Source organism: Macrobrachium nipponense, chromosome 14 (genome assembly GCF_015104395.2).
Source record: "Macrobrachium nipponense isolate FS-2020 chromosome 14, ASM1510439v2, whole genome shotgun sequence".
Lineage (NCBI taxonomy): Eukaryota > Metazoa > Arthropoda > Malacostraca > Decapoda > Palaemonidae > Macrobrachium > Macrobrachium nipponense.
The window spans coordinates 33585310-33607427 of NC_087207.1; the positions used below are offsets into that span (position 1 = coordinate 33585310).

General features: G+C 36.4%; 1 protein-coding gene and 1 long non-coding RNA gene across 2 annotated transcripts in view; one reads left to right on the forward strand and one right to left on the reverse strand.

Annotated features, from left to right (window-relative positions):
* The window catches only part of LOC135226444 (uncharacterized), a 336218-nt gene extending 318344 nt beyond the window's left edge, over positions 1-17874 (forward strand). Inside the window, exons 3-6 of the mRNA XM_064266013.1 lie at positions 2428-2563; positions 11300-11433; positions 12319-12544; positions 16770-17874. Coding sequence (XP_064122083.1) covers positions 2428-2563; positions 11300-11433; positions 12319-12544; positions 16770-16849 — 576 coding nt within the window. The 3' untranslated portion in view covers positions 16850-17874. The remainder of the gene's footprint in view (positions 1-2427; positions 2564-11299; positions 11434-12318; positions 12545-16769) is intronic.
* LOC135226445 (uncharacterized) overlaps positions 1-22118 on the reverse strand; it is a 67296-nt gene that overhangs the window by 26460 nt on the left and 18718 nt on the right. The gene's annotated exons all lie outside the window — the stretch shown is intronic.

Consider the following 22118-nt stretch of genomic DNA (forward strand, 5'->3'; position numbering starts at 1 on the left):
CGCACTCTTGAGTTAAAAAGCTAATATGTTGAAGAAATTTAGATATCAGGTGGGGTGGCGCACTTGCTCCCCTCAAGACACCGATGGCTCCCGCAAGACTTGTTTTTTGGCCCCCCTAGCCTTCGAAATAATAATAATAATAATAATAATAATAATAATAATAATAATAATAATAATAATAATAATAATAATAATAATAATACTAGAACCAGGCTTTCTCTTTACTCTTATATCGTCCTTCCTATCATACTAGATTTATGTGTCTATGTAATATATATATATATATATATATATATATATATATATATATATATGTGTGTGTGTGTGTGTGTGTGTGTGTGTGTGTGTGTGTGTGTGTGTGTGAATCTACTGGTCATTTTGTACCAGATACTTATGTAATTGTATAGCCACAATGCCCTCTTAATTCTCAGATTTTTTGCTCTTATTATTTATTTTTTTTTATTTTTTTCATACGCTTGTCACTTCAAACCCTCGGGATCCGTCTCGTGGTCAGGTCGGCAAGGTGACCTCGTCGTCATTATGAAATCGCGGGTTCGTTTCCCGCTAACGGACATCATGACTTCATATTTCTTTGAAGTTGGACCTCCAGGCTTTGTAGTGACAAGCGTATCCAAAAAGGAGCAAAGAATCTGAGAAGTTAAGAGGCCATTGTGATTATTACAATCATATATATATATATATATATATATATATAATATATATATATATATATATATACATATATATACAGCTCTTATATGGCTTCAAATGCTCCAAAATGCGGACAAATTCCAAAAAAATTCTCCGGGGGCTAACAGCGGGCCCCCTACCCCCAGCTAATAGGGCTCGCTTCGGTAGCTACCCCACCCATACCATTAGTTCTAAACCTTTGTACCCCCAGCCCCCAAAGAAAAAAAAATCTGAAAGGAAGCCACTGCTTTGACCATTATGACACTAATGTACCCAGATCGTCTCCAAAACAAAATTTCTCCGGTGCGTTTCAGTAACCTCGATTTGTTGCACTTTGGTAAGTAGAATTTAAAAATGCCATGGTATATTGCCTCTGTGACATCTGCAAACATTTAAATAGATATATTATGAAAGGATTCATAGTCTATACAAACAAATTTAACTTCATGGTGAGCAACTATCTAATCTCACATGAAAAATGTCTGAAAATCTGAAAATATTTGGTGTTATTATGCTAGAGTACACTATCCTATTTCAGTGATGATAAGCAGTTGATTCTATAGATAATATATTCCATTATACTGATTAGTTCAATAAACTGAACGACGGGACAGTGAGTTTGCAACAAAACCTATCAAATCGTGCCAATTTCATTTCATCTTAAAGTCAATATATAGATGTACTTATTCTTTCACCCTTTATTTCAGACATTATTTTGAGCTTATCTGAAAGAATTGTTTCTAGTGGTGGTCCTTATGAGCAATATTTTAACAATACTGCGATTGCGGTAAGTTACTGAAATGAAAGCAAGTAACTTTTGTTTTCTTGTTTATGTCTGGCTTTATAAACCCTTTAATGAAAACATAAAGAACTATGGAGAACTTATGAATGACTTCGATAAAAAAAGGATTAATGAATTAAAGCAAGATCCACAGTACTGAGAGACGAATAAGAAGGGATGAAAACATAGGAACCAGTATCTTCAGTTCATTGCTTCCGGCAAAAAATTTTCGGATTACGTATTCATACCGAGTTTCCGATCATACTGTTAGCATTTACCATTAATCAGTCGAGTGTACACCGTAAAGTAAGACGAGACCACCGGAAGGAGTAATTAATAAACGCCAGAAATATATCCTTTGACAAGAATAAAATGTATGAAAGACCAACAAAATCAATATAAAATGGCACTGTATTTTTACTGATTATGTATCACTTGTACATAACGAATTCACATCAACCTGACATTCTCCGAAAACTCAAACATTTGAATATGACTTGTACATCTTGTACCATGAGGACTATAACAACTTTTATGCATATTTCTAACAACAGACATGATGTCAATAATTAGCAAATCGCTTCAGATATACAGGCAGGCAATTTTTCATTTACGAAACTCTTATCAAAGTGCCCGTTCTGTCACTTCTTTTTCCCCTGTAAGAGTTCCCCGTTGGACGAGTGGATTTCGCTGTCGGCTACCAATCCGGTGGTCCGAAGTTCGATTCTCGGCTCGGCCAACGCAGAACCAGTGGAATTTATTTCTGGTGATAGAAATTCATTTCTCGATGTAATGTGGTTCGGATCCCACAATAAGCTGTAGGTCCCGTCGCTAGGTAACCAATTGGTTGCTAGCCATGTAAAAATATCTAATCCTTCGGTCCAGCCCTAGGAGAGCTGTTGATCAGCTCAGTGGTCTGGTAAAACTAAGATATACTTGACTTTTTTCCCCTGTAGGGTGGGAGATCGTGGGGAGGAAGCGTCCGCATCACCAACGTCAGCCAAACAGCCACTGGGCCATTCCACTGCGAGGTCTCAGCGGATGGTCCAACTTTCCACACGGCATCAGAACAGGCCAACCTAACTGTCGTAGGTGAGTAGTTTCTCCTCTCTTCTCTCTCTCTCTCTCTGTGCCCTAACCAGGAACTGACCCTCTGCTTTTTGGGTTCTGATGCAGAGATTAGAGCGCTACATGCATTCGGCTGTCAGGAAGGATAGAGGTTGATATCAACTCTACAGTACATACTCCCGTCGAATTCAGATTCAGTACTTAAAATCGAAATCGAACCTTCACCATGACAGTTGAATGCTATGTTTGTAACACGTCACTATGTATGATAGTACTGTTACTAATTACTAGATGCTTTTCCTATACTCACTAATATTAAGCTACACTATCCCTTAATATGTGCAATATGATTTAGACAATCTCTTCGGGAAGTGAGTTATTCCCAAGGTAAAGTGAAATCACTATTTAAAGATATTACGGCTTAAAATATTAGTGAATATATTTGTGCTTATGGATGTACTTCTTTCCAGCAAGATTCATTACTCAAATCTTTGGAAGAAGTGGAGTTCAGACTAAATGCTGTTTCTCAAAATGTTAGAAATAGTATGGTTCAAATTAGGATTTATTTCTCAAAATAGTGGAATTAGTGGGGTTTACTTTCAGTTTTATTTATCAAAATATTAGTTAGTTGGGTTCACATTACGAACTATTGGTCCAAATGTCAGAATGAATGGAGTTAAATTCAAGATTTGTTCTTTAAATTAGAGTTAGTGGGATTCACATTAGGATTTACATTTCAAAATGTTAGACTCTTCAGGATTCAAATTATGATTTATCCCTCAAATCAGAGTTAATGTTGTCCCCTCAGATTCTCAAAATGTCAGAAATAAGCGTGTTCACAGTAAGCCCCATTTCTCAAACTGTTAGTAATAGTGGAGGTACAAAATAAGGTTTATTTCTCAAATCATCATAAATAAAAGTTACTAGTTATATTAGTTACGCAAAGCATTGGTTAACATCTAGCTTAAATTTAATTTGAGCCAGATAATTTCACAAGAACAATGAATTCTGCTTCCATTTCAAAGTTATTTAATTTGAGCTAGATATTTCACAAGAACAATGAATTCTGCTTCCATTTCAAAGATATTTAATTTGAGCTAGATATTTCACAAGAACAATGAATTCTGCTTCCATTTCAAAGTTATTTAATTTGAGCTAGATATTTCACAAGAACAATGAATTCTGCTTCCATTTCAAAGTTATTTAATTTGAGCTAGATATTTCACAAGAACAATGAATTCTGCTTCCATTTCAAAGTTATTTAATTTGAGCCAGATATTTCACAAGAACAATGAATTCTGCTTCCATTTCAAAGTTATTTAATTTGAGCTAGATATTTCACAAGAACAATGAATTCTGCTTCCATTTCAAAGTTATTTAATTTGAGCTAGATATTTCACAAGAACAATGAATTCTGCTTCCATTTCAAAATTATTTATATATTTAATACCACAAGCTTTCAATAATTTTCTTTTTCTATTAACATATATTACACAGACTTCATAAAAAACTGTATAGTTTGCAAATATGAGGCAAACTCTAAATACAGCTCTGGCTATTATTTGAAGAAGATGCAGATTCCTTGAATAAGAGGCTGCAACTGAACAGCTTAATTCTTTCAAGAAAAAACAACCAAAGAGTTTGTGGTTAAAAGGCCCCATCATTAATTTGAAAAGGTGAAATGTACATGAATGACAGGCTTGATGTTTATAAGAATATTTCTTTCATATGAAAAGTACAGTCTCAGGAAAAACAGAAAGTAAAAACTTCATAGAGCTCTGTTATCCTCTTGAAAACAACGCAGAATCTTTGAACGAAAGGCCTAAGTTTGAAGGAGTAAACGGTTTTTCCTTTCGTTCATAAAAATCATATAGAGGCTAAATATACAACCGAACATAACCCTTAGGCCACTTAAAATTCTGCATATAATCGGTGAACAAAAGGTCATGGGGTTTACCAGGGTAAGGAGAGCATTCCCTGTCACTGACAAATGCTAAATAGTTTCTGAAAAAGATCCATTTTGGTTCTTTAAGAAAAACTGCATAAAATCAGTTAACTTGTAGCTTGAAGGTTTCCACTGACGTAGCAATTTAGAAAAAAACACTGCATAAAACTTGTGAACAAAAGTTCCGAAGTTTAAAAAGATAAACATGTTTTATTTTTCCATTAGAGACGCTATGAGGTATTTTTAAAAAGCGGGATTCATGCTTTCATTAGTCATTCACGTTGATCTGCCTTTGGCATGAAGCTCACATCAGTCACAGATCAGGCCCTCGATTGCGAACCACCTGCTCCTTCTGGCTTCTTAAACTGAAGGTGATCGATGGATAGGGAGAGTAAAGGCGTGGGGCGCGGGGGGAGGGGGGTGGGTTTATAAGGCGAGAAAGAGACAGACAGTGATGGGGAAAAGTAGTGGATGTGGATAAGGCAAGGACCAAAAAGAAAGGCAACCATGAAGGTGCGCACTTCAAGGGAAGATAGAGAAAAAGAGAATACGGAAGATGACGTACTTATTATTATTATTATTTTATTATTATTATTATTATATTATTATTTTATTATTCTTATTATTATTATTATTTATTAATTATTTTATTATTATTATTATTATTATTATTATTCAGAAAAGAAAGAGCAAAAGAGAATAAAGAAGTTGACATATTATTATTATTATTTATTATTAGTATTATTATTATTATTCAGAACATGAACCCTATCCATACAGAACAAGCCAACAGGAGACATTGACTTGCTATTCAAGGTTCCACAGAACATGGTATTCATTTGAAAGAAATAACAGAAGGTAATAGTAAATACATAACGACTAAAAAAATAAATTACAAAGTAATTTCTTTTTTCTTGTCTAACAGCTGATCTCTTCTTTGTGTAAGTAAATTATCAGAATACAAGGATTATTGTTTTCAGGTAGTAATCCGGTAAATCTTTGCTTGAGCTTTTGAAGTACCCGTTGCACAGCATCCCAACGGTGTGAGGAATTAAGAGCCTCTAGAACTGAGAAGTTCGACAGCGAGGTACATTTAGTGCATATTGGTGCTGCTGTTCAGCAAATGTGTTTGTTCTCGGCAGGAAAAGTGGATCAGAGATAAATTGTAAATGTGAAAGATCTCTGTTGAAATACAACTCAAGAAAAATTTACAAACAATAGACCACCCGCGATGCTCCAAGTCATCACCGCTAATGTTAGGAAACAAAACAAACACCACAAATCACTCTGTCTAATTGAGATAAATCTCTGGCAGAAGCAGGCATCCACACCGGAGAACAGTATTCTAGTAAAGGAAGGACAAATGACTTAAAACAGGCTGCACTGATTTTGTGAGGTCTTATATACAATACCTAATTTGTGCGCCATTTGCTGAAACTTTATTAGATGTTTCTCAAAAGCAAGATGTGAGTCAAAAGCTACACAAAGAATAGTAAAAGCTTCAGACTCTTCCAGCAGAATCCCATCCATCTGAGGGGAGGATGGGGTGGAAAATCTGTACAAGATCTGTTAATCAAGTGATTTCGTTTTACTGGAATTCAGCCTCATAACCCACTGACGACACCATTCAGTAATCCGGTCCGTGTCATGATTGACACTAAGGACAGCATTATTTCTCATAGCAGGAGACTACAATATCCAAAAGTGTCGCATCATCAGCATACTTGTTCTCCAGACCAACAACCATATCACTTGTATGCACTAACAATAACAGTGGACTAAGAAAACTACCCTTTGTAACTCCGTACACAACATATTTTGGTTTGCTAAAGATTTCATAAAAGTAACTCGTTGCTGCCTACCTGTAAGGAAAGTTAAAGTAATCCTAAAACAATAATAAGTGCCTTGTGATTTACTAAATAGAAAGCAGCACCAAAATCTATTTGAATTACTTTACACTCAAAACTTTCATCAAGGTTATCTTGCAAATGCATGTCAAATCCAAAATAGCATTGCAAGTACCTAACTGCAATCTATATGCATATCAACTATCAGGCAACAATCCTTTAGATGACGCAAAGATACTGCGTCGACCTCTAAATCTATAGAATCTACTAACCTTGGAAGCCAACACGCTAGAAACCTTTATTTAAAGAAAAAAAAAAGATAAGAAACCATCAGTATCAAAATTATAAAGAATTTTCTTAACATCCCTAGAAAGGAATGCAAATTTTGGCAAAATAGGCTCAGGATGACAATTACCAGGGAAAGGGACATCCTCAGCTAATTACATAGCTTCAAAAGCTCGATGAAGACGTTCAGCCTTTTCCTTATAGCCAATAACCAATCTACCATCATCTGTTAGTAGTGGTGGAATGGAAGACGAGCCTGACCCAGATTGAGGATGCCAATTTGGTTTACCAAGTGTCCTCTTTAAGGAATTCTTGTAACTTGTTTCAGCAATAAGGTAAATTCTATTCGCAGTATTGCGAGCCTCAAAAAAAATTGTAGTTTTCATGTGAACAATTATGTATCAAGTGCTGAATTTTGTCTGTCATGGTAGGCCCCACAAATTGTATCATCAACCATGGCTGGTCAATTGTCCTGAATTTGATGACCTTTCTAGGGACACATCTTATTGAATAAAATAGCAGTCAGCATTTCATTCAATGTCTTCTTGGGATTTGGATCTCATATGGCAACTGGAATATTAAGCACCTGAAAAAGTTCAGTATTGCAATCCATACTGGCTCTAGATTTCAGCCTGACAGTTTCCCCAACGGTAGCATGAAGAATATGCTAATTGACAGATATGTCCGCTTCATTGGTACAGTGATCGGAAGTGCTTATATATTCGCAGACCGTGGCCTCGACGATGAACATCAATGAGTGTGAGGTCTAATCTATTACCAGAAATATACATGGGTTCCTCAATCAGCGAGGAAAAATCGGAGGATACACAGAACTCAAGAGCAGACCGGCCATGTTGATCTGTGGAATTTGAATTAAGCCACTCGCTGTATTTACTGCAGTCTTCTGATGGGTCACACTTTCAAGCAGGCACTGTATAACTAAACTTGCGCTCATCCATATACTACTGATCATGGGAGCCTACTCACTAGAAATCTTTTTATAAAATACAAATTTCGTAAGAATAGGTTCAAGATGACAAGAATCAAGGAAAGGGGCATCCTCGGCTGATTGCTTATCTGCAAAAGCTCAAAGAAGCAGTTTGGCTTTTCCTTAGCGTCGGTAACCAATCTACCCTCATCTGTAGGTAGTGGTAGGATAGAAGACGAGTTCGAGTTTGGTCCAACAAGTTCCTCTTTAAAGTATTATTGTCATTTCTGTTAGCTAAATGGTAGATTCTATTAGCTGCACAGCGAGACTCAGCAAAAATGTGTCATTTTCTTGTGAACGATTTCGTCTCCGTGTAGTGAAGGTCTGTTTATTATGATAAACTCCTCTACATGTATCATCAAACCATGGCTGGTCATTTGTCCTGAATTTGATGTCCTTTCTAGGGACATACCTTATTAATATAGCCATCAGCATTTCATTCAATGTTTTCTAGAGATCTGGATCTGATATGACATCTGAAATATTAAGTACCCGAAAAGCTTCAATAATGCATTCCTTATTGGCTCTAGGTTTCAGTCAGACCGTTCTTCCGATGGTGGCATTAGAAATATACTGATTGACAGATAAATATGTCCACCTGAATAGCACAATGGTCGAAAGTGCCTTTATACTCTCAGACGCTAGCCTTGACGATAGCTGGAACATCAGTGAATATGAGGTCTAATCTATTACCAGAAAAATGTGTATTAGCTGGAAAAAACGAAGGATACATAGAACTCAAGAGCAGACTGGCCACATTGATCTGTGGAATTTGAATTAAGCCATTCGCTGTACTTTGCACTGCAGTCTCCGCTAACAAGAAATGAACCTTTTGAATCCTGTGACTGAGCCACCCTAATCCCTTCCATGAGACAGTCATATAAAGAACTGTGACAAGCAGCAAATATGTTAACAATGTATAACTCACTGAAAATCTTAAAAGAAAGAACCTCATAACCATTACACTGAAGTGAATGTTGCCAATGAAAAGCCACATAACCCGCTACACACACACACACACACACACACACACAGAAAAAGAGAGTACGATAACAGTGATATGACAGGTGGCACGACGCACAAACATACACATACACACAGGGAGAAAGAAAGGGACAGACGGAGAGTCAAAGAATGGCACCATGGAAGCAGGTGGTACGTAATAGCTCCTCGACGTTTAGCTAAAACAAAGCGATCGGTCATGGACAGTTGGTCTCTAAGTTCGTGACTTTGCGAGAAGTGGATTTTACTGTTGGACTTTTCATGCCAGAGGTTGCGCTTTTTTTACATATTTTATTTCACTGAACTCTATTTTTATTTCAGAAGTTTTAAGGTTTCAAGGTCACGATAGTTCATGACCCCCACTCCAGACCCCGTTTCGTCTGACTTCTTTTTCTCTTTAGCATCTTTTGTTCACGAAATCTGAGGGAATTATAACAATTTTCCTTCCTTACATACTTTTCTTTTTCTTTGTCTTGCACAACACCGAGCTACGCAAGAGACTGTGTGTGTAGACAATTTGAATACTAAATTCATCATGCTATACAAGCTATCGATAAAACTAAGACTCCTGAAAGAGTTCAGTACCGACCTATAAACAGAAGGGAAGATATTGCAGAGACCTAAGTTCACGCAAGATATTCCAGCTGGTGCAGTGAGTGGGAACACCGAGACACTTTGTGACATAAAAAACGCGACACTGCCAGAAGTTACAGAGAATCTGAAGCAAGCAGAACTTGGAATTGTAAAGAGCAAAAAAACTAGATTTCCCGACTTGCCATCTAGCTTTGCACTACTCATGAAAGGTTCTTTATTTCGTGTTGAAGTCAACAATAATGTCTATCAAACGATAAGAATTTTGAAGAGCTTTTTCAATAATTATCCATATTTTAATGGTGTGGGTATATATTATCATTAAGAAATGAATTAGCAATTGGTTCTCTCTGAATAAAGTTTAGGTCTATTAAAAGCGGGGACATTTTCAGATTATTGTCATAAGTGGCAAATAAGAGGGAGTATGAAAATATACCAAAAATAAAAAATTGCCAGTTTTGAGAAATTTGTCTGAAGTGATAGAAGATTCATACTCATCTCGCCCTGCAGTTTTTTTTTTTTTTTTTTTTGTCTTTCTTGTCTCGTCCTCTGCTGGTTAGATAATCTAAGTCGGGAGGTCTACACTAGGCCTCCTTTCCCCTTTGATACCCTACTGGCATAACGTCGGCTTAATTTAAACCAACCGAAGTTCAGTTTACAAACTTTACTTATACTTCCGCGTAATTTTCTTTATCATAAAAACTTTATATTTTCCCGTTTGCCCCTGCGGTAGTTACATTTACCTACTCTTATTTGCTGTTTTGTTACTGTAGCGATTCTGCATGTCTGTTCTTCGCTCTTTCGGTCGATAACGCATTTCCATCTCCCGTGCTTGGCACTTTTCTTCTGGCAATACTGCAACATGTTTCTTTCTCTCCTCTTGGGAGGATTTCAGGGAGTCTAGCCAATTGTAGACAAAGTGCTTGCACGCATTGCGTGTATTTGCGCTTCATGCATCTTGCATTATCTGATAACCTCTTCTTTCTATTTTCTTTTCTGTGAGGCACTTTTATATAAGCATTTTTATGCTTTAGTTTTCTGTAAAAGAAAACTATTGAGATGGCTTTGTCTGTCTCTCTACACCTTTTCTGTCCGCTTTTTACTTGTTCTTCTATTTTTCCTGGAAATCTCTGGAAGAATAGTTTTGGGAATTAGTGAAGTCTATCGGCGATTGTTTATTTATCAAGTTTACTTTTTTATTCCATTCTCATTTATGCAACTGTAATAAAGCCCAGATGCTCCGGCTGATGTGTGTTTATTTACTCCTGACATTTTAATATTTTAGATATGAGACATTACTCATTTTTAATCTGCTAACAAAACAAAACAAAATTATTTCAGTAATAAAATTTGCATCCCAACACAAGCAGGAATGGTTCATTTTGAAAACAGCAATGGTTTATAGCCACAACTTTCTCTCTCTCTCTCTCTCTCTCTCTCTCTCTCTCTCTCTCTCTCTCTTCCTCCTCTCTCTCTCTCTCTCTCTCTCTCTCTCTCTACACACATAACATTAATTGGCTCATGGACTCCTTCCACGTCAAACAAAAAATGGCCATATCTACTAATAAAATAATTAATGACTTTAGTGCAAATTTTATCAAGAGAAAGTGTTCGTTGAGAGAGAATGAGAGAAAGAATTAGGGAACCAGATTGACAGAAAGACCGATGGGCAGATAAAGAAGGAGAGAGAGAGAGAGAGAGAGAGAGAGAGAGAGAGAGAGAGAGAGAGAGGATATGAAACTTCAAAGAGAAATAAAAAAATCTAGCCAAGGACGCAAATCTATACATCATTTTCTAAACCTTTAACAGTCTGTAATAGTCAGCATGACTATACTGACTAATAGTAAGGGTATCAGCCTAGCCAATTAATGTACTAAACTTTTTAACGCAAAAACGTTTATGTATTCTCAACACCTTTTTTTTTCTCTGAGAACATCAAGTACGTGTGTATTTCTATTGATATGTGTCTGCATGAAGTAACCACAATAAGCAAGTAACAAAACGCCTTGAATAAACAGGGAAACACAAATGAATGTTATTGTTTTTGTCATCAGAGCTTCTAAAGTAACCACAAAGGACATCTTGCTGTTTTGTTCCAACAGATACGCCAGACGAGGAACCTGAAATTCAAGGAGTCGAAAGCCATTACTCCTCTGGAGACTGGATCGATATCAATTGCACATCGCGACGATCCCATCCACCAGCTCAACTCTCTTTCTCAGTCAACAATCAGCCAGTAAGATGCGTTTCTCTTGTTTTGGGTAACCAAGTCCGCCTCGATTTCTTTGAAAATATGTATAAAAGCTAGCCGTTACTATCTTTTCCGCTAACCACCAACCTCCTCCTCCCCTCTCTCTCTCTCTCTCTCTCTCTCTCTCTCTCTCTCTCTCTCTCTCTCTCTCTCTCTCTCTTTATTTTTTTTTACCCGAATACCAATTCTACTGTTTCAGTTTACTCTTTCTTGTTTACAGTGAGGTTTTGAAAAACAGCTCATTCCAACCTTCCTCTTCAAAAATGCTGATTTCAAGCTACGAATTCAAATGCTTTTACCAGCATTCTATTCTGTCAGCATCCTCTTTTACCACCATTTGATTCTATCAGTATTATCTTTGATTAGTATCCAAGTCTGTTACAGTCTATCAGTATCTTATTTCATCAACAGCCTAATCCATCAGTTTCATGTTATGTCAGTAACGTCTCCAGCCAGCATCATTTTCTATCAGGATGTTATTTTATCAGCTGCACAAACCTGAATGAAATCAATGTAAGATTGTTTAACGATTCCCACATTAAATTTTCTATCATACTGGTTTGTTTGCCAAGATTTTAAAGTTTTTATTAATGATTGACTAACCAATGGAAAAGTTGATATACAGTCATCCTGATTAATGTCAAAATATTTTGGCTACTAATGTTTCGTTGTGAGCCATTATCGCACACACTAGACTCTCGTGGTTTGTTGCAAGTTTCTAAGCCTTGATTTCTTTAATTAGATGAGTAACCCATACCCAATTCTTATCATTATTGAGTGTTTTCCATCTATTAACTCTTTGGTTAGGTGTGAGGTTGTCCGTGTTCCACATCTGATCAAAAGGGCTGTTACGATCATTTCCTCCCTCAGGCACCATTAGGGTGGACCGAGCCCCAGAGGGACACCACCGACGAAAACGGCCTCACCACTTCGGTCCTGAGACTCCACTTCTATCTGGCGCCGCGGTTACTGCAGGATGGTCAGGCCCGGATCAGGTGTTACTCTGAGATTCCCGGCGTCTACGAGAAATGGACGGAGGAGGTCATCATGACCTCTAGACCTTACCACGCGTCAGTGCTCGACGGTGCTACGGCAGGTGGGTTGCGCGGTTTGATCCCAAAGGTCTTCAGTAAAAGCGTCTTTATATGTTTATTTACCTATCGCAATAAAAGTGTCACATATGTTTATTAACTTATCCAGTGATTTATTTATTTCACTCCATCTCGTATCTAGGTTATGGAAAATACTTAGCAAACATGCGGCCTTTTCAGCTTCCTCCTCAGGAATCCGTGCGTATTATGAACACTGAAGAAAATATGGGCAGTTTAGCTCATACTGTTAACTTTATTTACTGCCAATTCCGCTTACGACGTCGGACCTCCTAAGCGCCTCCCACTTGCAGAGAGGCATCCTTACGTCTTCCAACAATAAAACTCCTTTTCCCGTGCTCGCGCGCTAATTGCAGGTCTGGGATTTTAAAGACAATAAAAATAATAGGTTGCTTTGAGCCAATAAGAGAGCAAGTGGAAATGGGGGAGACACTGAAAGAAGTGGGTAAACATGAGATAATTAGATTCAGACGATAAAAAGAAGACAAATTACTCCGATTCTTGTCCAAGTAGTTCTCTAATTGAGTATCCAGCCCCAACAGGGTACCTGCTATGTACAGGAAGGGAGGGAAGGAAAGTATTAGGAAGGTTAGGGAATTGGGAGATGGGGGTGGGGGGGGGGGGGGGCGGAAAGTTGCGGGAGATCACACTTTAGGTTGAATTTTATTCTTGGAAGATTTGGACTATGTTCTTCAACACTCTCCTCTTGGTCATCTTATCATTATCGTTAAAATCATCGTCATTTTTATTCACGCTCAGAAAAAGTTTTGCTTAAATCAGACTTCTCAATCCTTTTATTTTGACCCACTTCGACAATATCGAAGAGAGATTTTTGAAACTGAGAGAAAGCGCAACTGGACCTTTATTAGGTCACTAAGGCACCAACGCACCGTCCAAACCCCCCCCCCCCCCACCACCCTCTTCTCTCCCCCCTAAAAAATAAACAAAATTCCTCTCCAGTAACAAAATTAACTAATTAGAGTGTTTTAGATTTTTTATATATATAATATTTAGGCCACGATGGATACGATGTTTCCTCTTGTCCAGTAATTACATCACTGTGAATATTGTGAGATTAAACAGCAGCGCTTTTCCACTTTTCGGGAGATTTTTCCAAAGATTATATGTATAAAAATAAAGTCCGGATCTATCGAACCTTTTGAAAGTTTAAATTGATTTTATGTCATTATTATTATTATTACGATTATCATTATCCTTAGTATTATTATATCATTATTATATTAACGAATAAAATATGCGCCTAAGTATCTTCGGCACAACCGAGTTTTCTGTACTGCGTATAATCAAGGCCACCGAAAATAGATCTATATTTTGGTGGTCTCGGTATAATACTGTATGAGCCGCGGTCCATTAAACTTTCAGCCACGGCCCGGTGGTGGCCTGTCCTACAGAGTTGCCAGACGCACGATCATGGTTAACTTTAACCGTTAATAAAATCCTAAATACTGAAGCCAAATGGTTGCAACCTAGTATGTTTGATGATTGGAGGGTGGATGACCAACATACCAATTTGCAGCCCTCTAACCTCAGTAGTTTTTAAGATCTGAGGGCGGACGGACAAGCAAATAGCCATCTAAAAGTTTTCTTTTACAGAAAACTAAAAGTAGTAATAGTATTGAAACCATAAAGTATAAAGAGAAAATCAAAGGAGAAGATGAGATACTAACGTTATAAGGCGGCGATACTTTTGCGCTTTTTCATAAACTTTTGAATATTAGTTCCTCACTCGCGTTAAGAGAATAACGAAAATAATTAGAGGATTTATCATTTATCCCTAGCTCGCACCTCCCCTGAAAATTGCTGACGCCCTTCACGTTAGGAACCACAACGCTAGGGCATCACCAGATTATGAGGCACTTAAATTAAACACTGTAATTCGGACCGCGCCAGATGAACTGGAATACCTGCATTCAAGCATCCATGAACAAGATACAAGAACATGTTTTAACTTCTTCATAATCTCTCTGTCTCTCTGTCTCTCTCTGGCTATTTTCTACTGAGACATACGCTTTCACTACGACACTAATTATATTTCCATATTTATTGTTGTTTACAGTGTTGCTATTGCCTTCTCCCATTGCTTAGTGTTTAATAAAATAGCTAGTCTTTTCACTCTGCATATTGATAGTGTCAGAGACAAAGTCTAGCAGCTAAATTCGATGGTGGAAGATGCGGGAACGGTGTTATAGGTGGCGAGTATTAGCGAAATCTGCACCTTTGGAATCAAGGTGTCACTAACATTCAATTGAAGAGAAACTCTCAAAAATAAATAAGAACAAAAAAGATATAAAATACCATAAAAAATGTATCATGGGCCTAAAAGTAATAGGACTAAGAAAACTGCCGTTTACATAAATTTTGAGGAAATTACAAAACGAGCATTAAAGTTGGAACATTGCCCTTCTGTTACTTCAAGGAAGACAAAGTCACCAACTGTAACTATAATCATAACCTATGAATGCCATATTGTCAAAGGAGTCTTGATCAGATGACCTAGTACTCCTTGGGAGCCCTGTAACTATTTCTATTGTTCAATTGGTAACTTTGGGGTCACTGACGTCAGGAACAACAAAATCTGAGGACAAATCAAGCGGTCTTAACCACGATATAGAAAACACCGGTAGTCCCATGCGCAGGTCCGGTGTATTTTTATGTAACCGACCATAATCTGTGACGTCACCCAAACCGGTCGACGCCACAATTTACTGATGTAAACATAGGGATAACTGCCTTTGTTACACTTTGAAATGCAATTTAATAAATATCCCTCCATAGATTTCAGCGGTGAATGCGATTTTGGACATATGAAATATTGTAGTTCATGTGAATATCGATATTGAAGAAATGGAATAGGCGAAATGTTGCACAAATAAGGTTTTTTGTGAGAAGCTTTTAGAAACTGGCAGGATCCTGGAGTCTGATGTCATGTGACTTTTCCCCGGTTTTTTAAAAACTTGTCGTTGCATTTGGGACCTGGTGTCATTTGTTTAAAAGTTGATTTTCTTTTGAAAGTTATCCATTGGCGCGAGTCTGCCTTTCATGTTCATGTATTTTGTTAAATTTCAGTGTAATTTTGTGATAAAATTGGGGTTCACAATTTTATCACAAAATTAAACTATGTAAATTGAACAAGACAGGGAAGTTTAAACAAACCGAGGAAAAAATCCCATGGCGTCAGACTCCAGGATCCTGCCAGTTTCTAAAAGTTTCACACACAAAAAAAGACTTATTTGTGCAACATTTCGCCTATTTCATTTCTTCAATGTCGATATTCACAAGAACTACAATATTTCATACGTTCAAAATCGCGTTCTCCGCTGAAATCTACGGAGGGATATTTATTTCATTACATTGCGTTTCAAAATGTAACAAAGGCAATTAACCCTATGTTCACATCAGTAAATTGTGGCTTCGACCGGTTTGGGTGACGTCGCAAAATTACATGCGCAGATGAGTCCCAAACTCGTCGCTAGAGCGGGACTACCTTGTCATTTCTATATCGTAGGCTGAACCATATCCTTGATACCCACTTTTTTCATATTGTTTGGACTAGTTACGTTAAGATCATTATTGTATTTAAACATGATTTTAAACTACAAAAAGGATGCTCTATGCATAACCATAGACTTTTAGTACAATGCACCATAATATCATATAATACAGGATGTGGTTGAGAAATGGCAGGATAGTTCAGAAAGGTCTTAGAATTAGTGGAATAATACCAAACAAGGACTGTTGCATAATGTACTTATTCAACCTCATGAATCTCGGTAGCTGGAATTTTATTTAGGAAACAAGAAATTAAAGAAATGAGATAAAAGAAAAGTAGGGCTCCTCCATTGTCTTGGTTTCTTCTTTGCTTCCCAGGGAATCTCAAGACATTTTTCTATTCTCATGCTCCATCCATGAAATCGATTACAGAGACCGAACTATTGTTTTACATAAATGTATATATATATTATATATATATATATATATATATATATATATAATATATATATATATATATGTATATATATATATATATATATATATATACATATATATATATTAATGAGGCTTACTAGAACTGGTGTCTTTAGTGTTACTTCCCGCTAAAGATAAAATGTTCTAGACCCAGCATATGTCCGCCATGACAAAAAACCTTAGTTCTAGTTTCCAGCTTCAGAATTCTTCTTCTCTCTGTTTCAGGCTGTTCTGTGACAACGTTTGGATCCCTGTGGCTACTGGCTCTCCTGCTCTTCCATAGCAGCAACACCCCTTATCTCTGAGGGATCGCCTCCACCTTCCCCGGCCCCTCTCCTTTTCCCTACCCCTAGGCTGCCCCCTTTCTCATTCAAACCGCACCTGCTCCACTTTACCGTAACGGTCATCGTCATGAGACTCGTCCCGGTGGATATTCAGTCATCGAGAGAAGAATCCCAGACTTCTTCGGCGCCTTGACACAGATCGCGGTCTTGGTGACTCATGAATGTGTAGGGAAACTTCCCATCGTAGGAAGTACTTCAGCAAGTGTATATATCATTATGAGATTGTTGTGTGCAAATCTGCTCCGTTTCCGTTAGATACAGAAAGACTGGTGTTCCTTATTCTAACTCTTAGTATGATATTACATGTTGACTCTTCCCTTGTTTAGGCAATTTGCCCTAATATGATTTTGCTATTTATTTTTGTACATAAGAAAATTGTGCGCTCATATTCGTAACGTCTACAATCAAACATGAACCAGAGGCATTCTTCAAGAAATGTATTGGTGAACTGGGACGTTTCTTCTTTTTCCAGCTTTATAACTGCAGTTTTACACATCCTCCTTCATTTCCCAATCTTCTTCTATTCTTGCTGTTACTACTACTACTACTACTCCTCCTCCTCCTCCTGCCTCTTCACAGGGCCATCTTTTAAGGCATAAGCCCAAAGGACAAAGGCCCATGTCCACAAGAAATCTTTTGGCAGGGTGGATAACCAGCCACTTCGCTCATCAATTTTTCTGTTTCAAGACTTGCTTTCCTTTAGTTCTGATCCCACATTCTGCAACTTTCGTCACTGTCCAGTAAAGGCCTCGGAGATTTTTTCCTAAAATTTATTAACTAATAATTATTTTTTTAAATCCTTAGGAGTTACAATTTCAAGAGAAAAAAAATTCTTTTGATGCGCAGTATGTGCAGAAGGAAGTAACATTCGCAACCAGTTCTCAAAAACATCATCTAAAGAAACATTCGCAAAAAAAGTTAAAGAAAAAACCTTGATAAAGTGGTGTTTCCTATACAAAAATATATATACTGAATAGATATACAATATATGTAGTATATATATATATATAGATATATATATATATATATATATATATATATATATATATATATATATATATATATATATATATATATATATCTTTCATGTGCTATAGGTGGACACTTACAATGGTGAAAGACAATCTCGCAATGAAGTAAACGTCAAAAGTCGATGTACTAAATGTAAAGCGAGCACTTTCGAAGTTTTCCTGCGTGGTGGTGTGAAGGCTGGAACTTCAGCAATTCACTTCCCTATGAAAGTATGTTGGAATCATTTTCAATTTGGGAATTACAAGATACTTGTCCATCTTATAACCCAGCTTTTCCAGGCTTTTTTGCTATGTTTTTGCCCATTTATTCCCAGTGTTAAAAGTGATCACTGCCTTTTAAGTATTTTTTGCCATTAGGAGAAAGTTAGAAGCAATTTGCTAAAGTCTTACTCAGTAAACTTCATTGATCTGATGTATTATTACTTCTGATGAGCATACCTTTGCGTCTGATATCCTTATTATTATCGGTTGTTGTTACGTTTCAAAGCAATCTACTATTTTACCCATCCATATATCTAAAACTCAATATATATGAAAATAATGAAGGCTCAGTCAGAAAAATAGGAAAGAAGAAACATAGCTCTGTAGAGCCTTCTCAACTATATTACCAGAAATGAGTTCTGATGTAGAACTATAAAAATTGCAACTAAAATTGACCATAGCCTCAAACATTTGTGGGATACCGAATCCTGTCCGGTATGATCGTTTCATATCAGGCTGGTACAGAATAAACCGGCGTTGTGTCAGCATGTGCCATTGGACTGCGGTGACCCGTATGTTATGATAAGGTACTGAAATAAATAAGAGACCTATTATGGAACTTGGGAGTTCACCCAGCAACTGATGAGAGAGCGTGAAACTTATTACTTATGTGAAACTTTAAAACCTCGTTCAAAGGATTCACCTTTAAATGCAAGGTGAAAATCGTGTATAGAGAATTTTGAGATGTTGGATAGCTGAATAAGAAGAGACCGAAGGTGACAGGTGAGTTCAGACTTAATAGACAAGAGAAGAGTCACATGATATCATACTATAATGAGCTACTGAAAGACAACTCATATGAATCTTTTTCACACACACACACACACACACACACACACACACATATATATTATATATATATATATATATATATATATATAATATATATATATATTTGTGTGTGTGTGTGTGTGTATATGTATATATGGGGTATCCTTTAGTATTCCGGGAACGAGAGAAAGGCAAATTTACAGTAAATTGTTCTGTGAAAATGTAACTTATATAATATTCCGGTGCTCAAGACTAAGCATAAATATTTCAGAATTATATTAAACTTCTCTAATATAAAGGTCAATCTGTCCTTTTTTTTTCATCGATGACCTAAGTGTTGTGACACCATGGTACATTTTTACATCAATCAATCAATCAATCCTTTTTTTACCTAAAAATTATCTTTCGATTTGTTCGAGTATCACCAATTTTGTTTTCAATTCTGTTTATTTGTATATCAAATATGAAAATCAACATATCACTTCTTTTTGTATATATATGGCATCTGCATTCCTAATATGAGTTATATTTTCCATTTTCGCTTATTGTAATAAATAAACTATAACTTGGAAAAATGACCAACGTCAAAAACCGGACATGAAACCCTGTTGTCAAAGACCCCCCTATAGGTTACTATAGAAATGAAAATATTACAATGTCACTTTTGTACGTGTGATTTTCTTGGCTGTATATAACGTCAACTGACATTTCCAATCCCATGTGTTTATTTACTTTGAAAAATTTGATGTTATATGGAACTGTATCCTATACCACAACTAACTTGCTCAGTGTACATTTTGGCACATAAACGTTCACATGCATATACATATGCATTGTCACATACACAAACATAGTACAAGTTGACAATTTTAATCCATGTTTACGCACAAGATATATATATATATATATATATATATATATATATATATATATATATATATATATATATATATATATACGTATATACTAAATAATGCGTGTGTGTGTACGTGTGTTATCATTACAGATATACCTTCCAGCTACACGAAGCACTTTCTATATCGCACTTAAAGACACAAAAATAATTCATACACTTAACTCAATGCTTTGTAAAACTGTAGACTATCGTATGATGTAACACTTTAAACAGTGAATGGACTAAAATAAAATGTTACTTTTATTTGTAAAACAAATATTCTTCTTGATCCTCAGAATGTACAATGATTCGTTTTATAAGGATATTAGGTAAACCATTTAGTCTTAGCAGATCCCTGCCCCGGCTAAAAGAAAGGTGTTCAGTATGAGGTTAACCAGTGTGGTGCACAATTAATGAAAAAGAAAAAAAAACCATCCTAACATTTTCTCTAAACGAAGTACCATTATTCTCATACTTGCTGGCGTACTTATGGAGAATAATTGTCTTTAATAGAAAAGAACAGTATAAACTCTGATTTCATGAGAAAATCTTCTATAATTTGTGCTTATAAGAATGCTTCGCCGATAACGATGTAGTCAAGTCAAGGCCAGCCTTAGCTATACCCGCGCTAAGTATCAATGAAACTTGCAACGCACCTTTGCAGTAGTCGACTGCTGCAAGCTGCAGCTGGTTACAATGAGACCCGTGACCTCAAAAAGTAAGAGTGGGCAAGCTACAAAGTCAATTTGGATTGAAGCTCGTCATTGAGTTTTTTATGAAACCTCGCAGCAGAGTTATGTTTAAAGTAAGCTAACTGGATTCTAAAACTTCAAATTAAAGAAGCAAAAGACTTTCAACCTGGAAAGGGAACGTAACAGGCACCTTCATTACTTATATCAGAATAGTCTTATTCAATGATAATGATCAACAGACGTGAATAGCTTAATTAACGGATAAAAACTTGTATGCACACACACACGCACACACACACACACACATATATATAAATATATATATATACATATATATATATAATATATATATATATATATATATAGATATATATGTGTGTGTGTATGTATATATATATATATATATACATATATATATATATATATATATATATATATATAATTATATATATATATATATATATACATCGAGCTACAATGTCCTTTAATATCTAATTCGCTCTACCTCGGAATTAATATATTTTCATATATGCTTAACCGAAGGGGAATTTTTTTTTCGATAAGAGATTTACCTGTACTTGGGCGCGAACGCAGGTACATTATAAATCCAGGACCGTCTGTGGAAGCGGTACCACCCAACAACCGCGGGAGGTATCCCGCGGTTTGGGTGGTCAGCCGCTTCCACTGACGGTCCTGGATTTATAATGTACCTGCGTTCGCGCCCAAGTACAGGTAAATCTATTATCGAAAAAAAAATTCCCCTCGGTTAAGCATATATGAAAATATATTAATTCCGAGGTAGAGCGAATTAGATATTAAAGGACATTGTAGCTCGATGTATGTATATGAATCACGGTAATGTGATATGACTTATATATATATATATATATATATATATATATATATATATATATATATATATATATATATATGTATGTACGTATGTAGCGTATGTAATGATATATATATATATATATAGATATATATATATATATATATATATATATATCTATATATTATATATATATATATATATATATATATTATATAATATATATATATAATGTGTTTGTGTGCACGTGCAAGGGCAGATGCTCAAAATGAGATTCCAACAAAAGGCAAAAGTAACTCATAATGTCAAACGAAAAACGTGGATGTGTCGTGCTACAGCTGAAAGATTTAGACAAATCTGTCAAATGCTGAAGTGCGCAATGACGGACTAACAGACAAGCAGAAGCACAGCGAGAGAGAGAGAGAGACGAGAGAGAGGAGAGAGAGACAGAGAGAGAGAGAGAGAGAGACGACGAGAGAAGAGAGAGAGAGAGAGCATGGAAGGTTCTACATTGGCGGTGGGCGTCAAAAGTCGACGTACTAAATGTAAAGCAAAAACTTCCCGAACTTCCCCCTGAGTGGTGGTGTGCTGGCTAGAACTTCAGCAATTTACTTCAATATGAAAAGTTTGTTGAAGATCATTTTTCATCTGGGAATTACACGCTCCTTGACCCTCTTACAACCAACCCTTTTTCAGCACTTTTCCAATTGATCCTACGTTTTATGTAGGTGTGAAAAGATTGTCATTT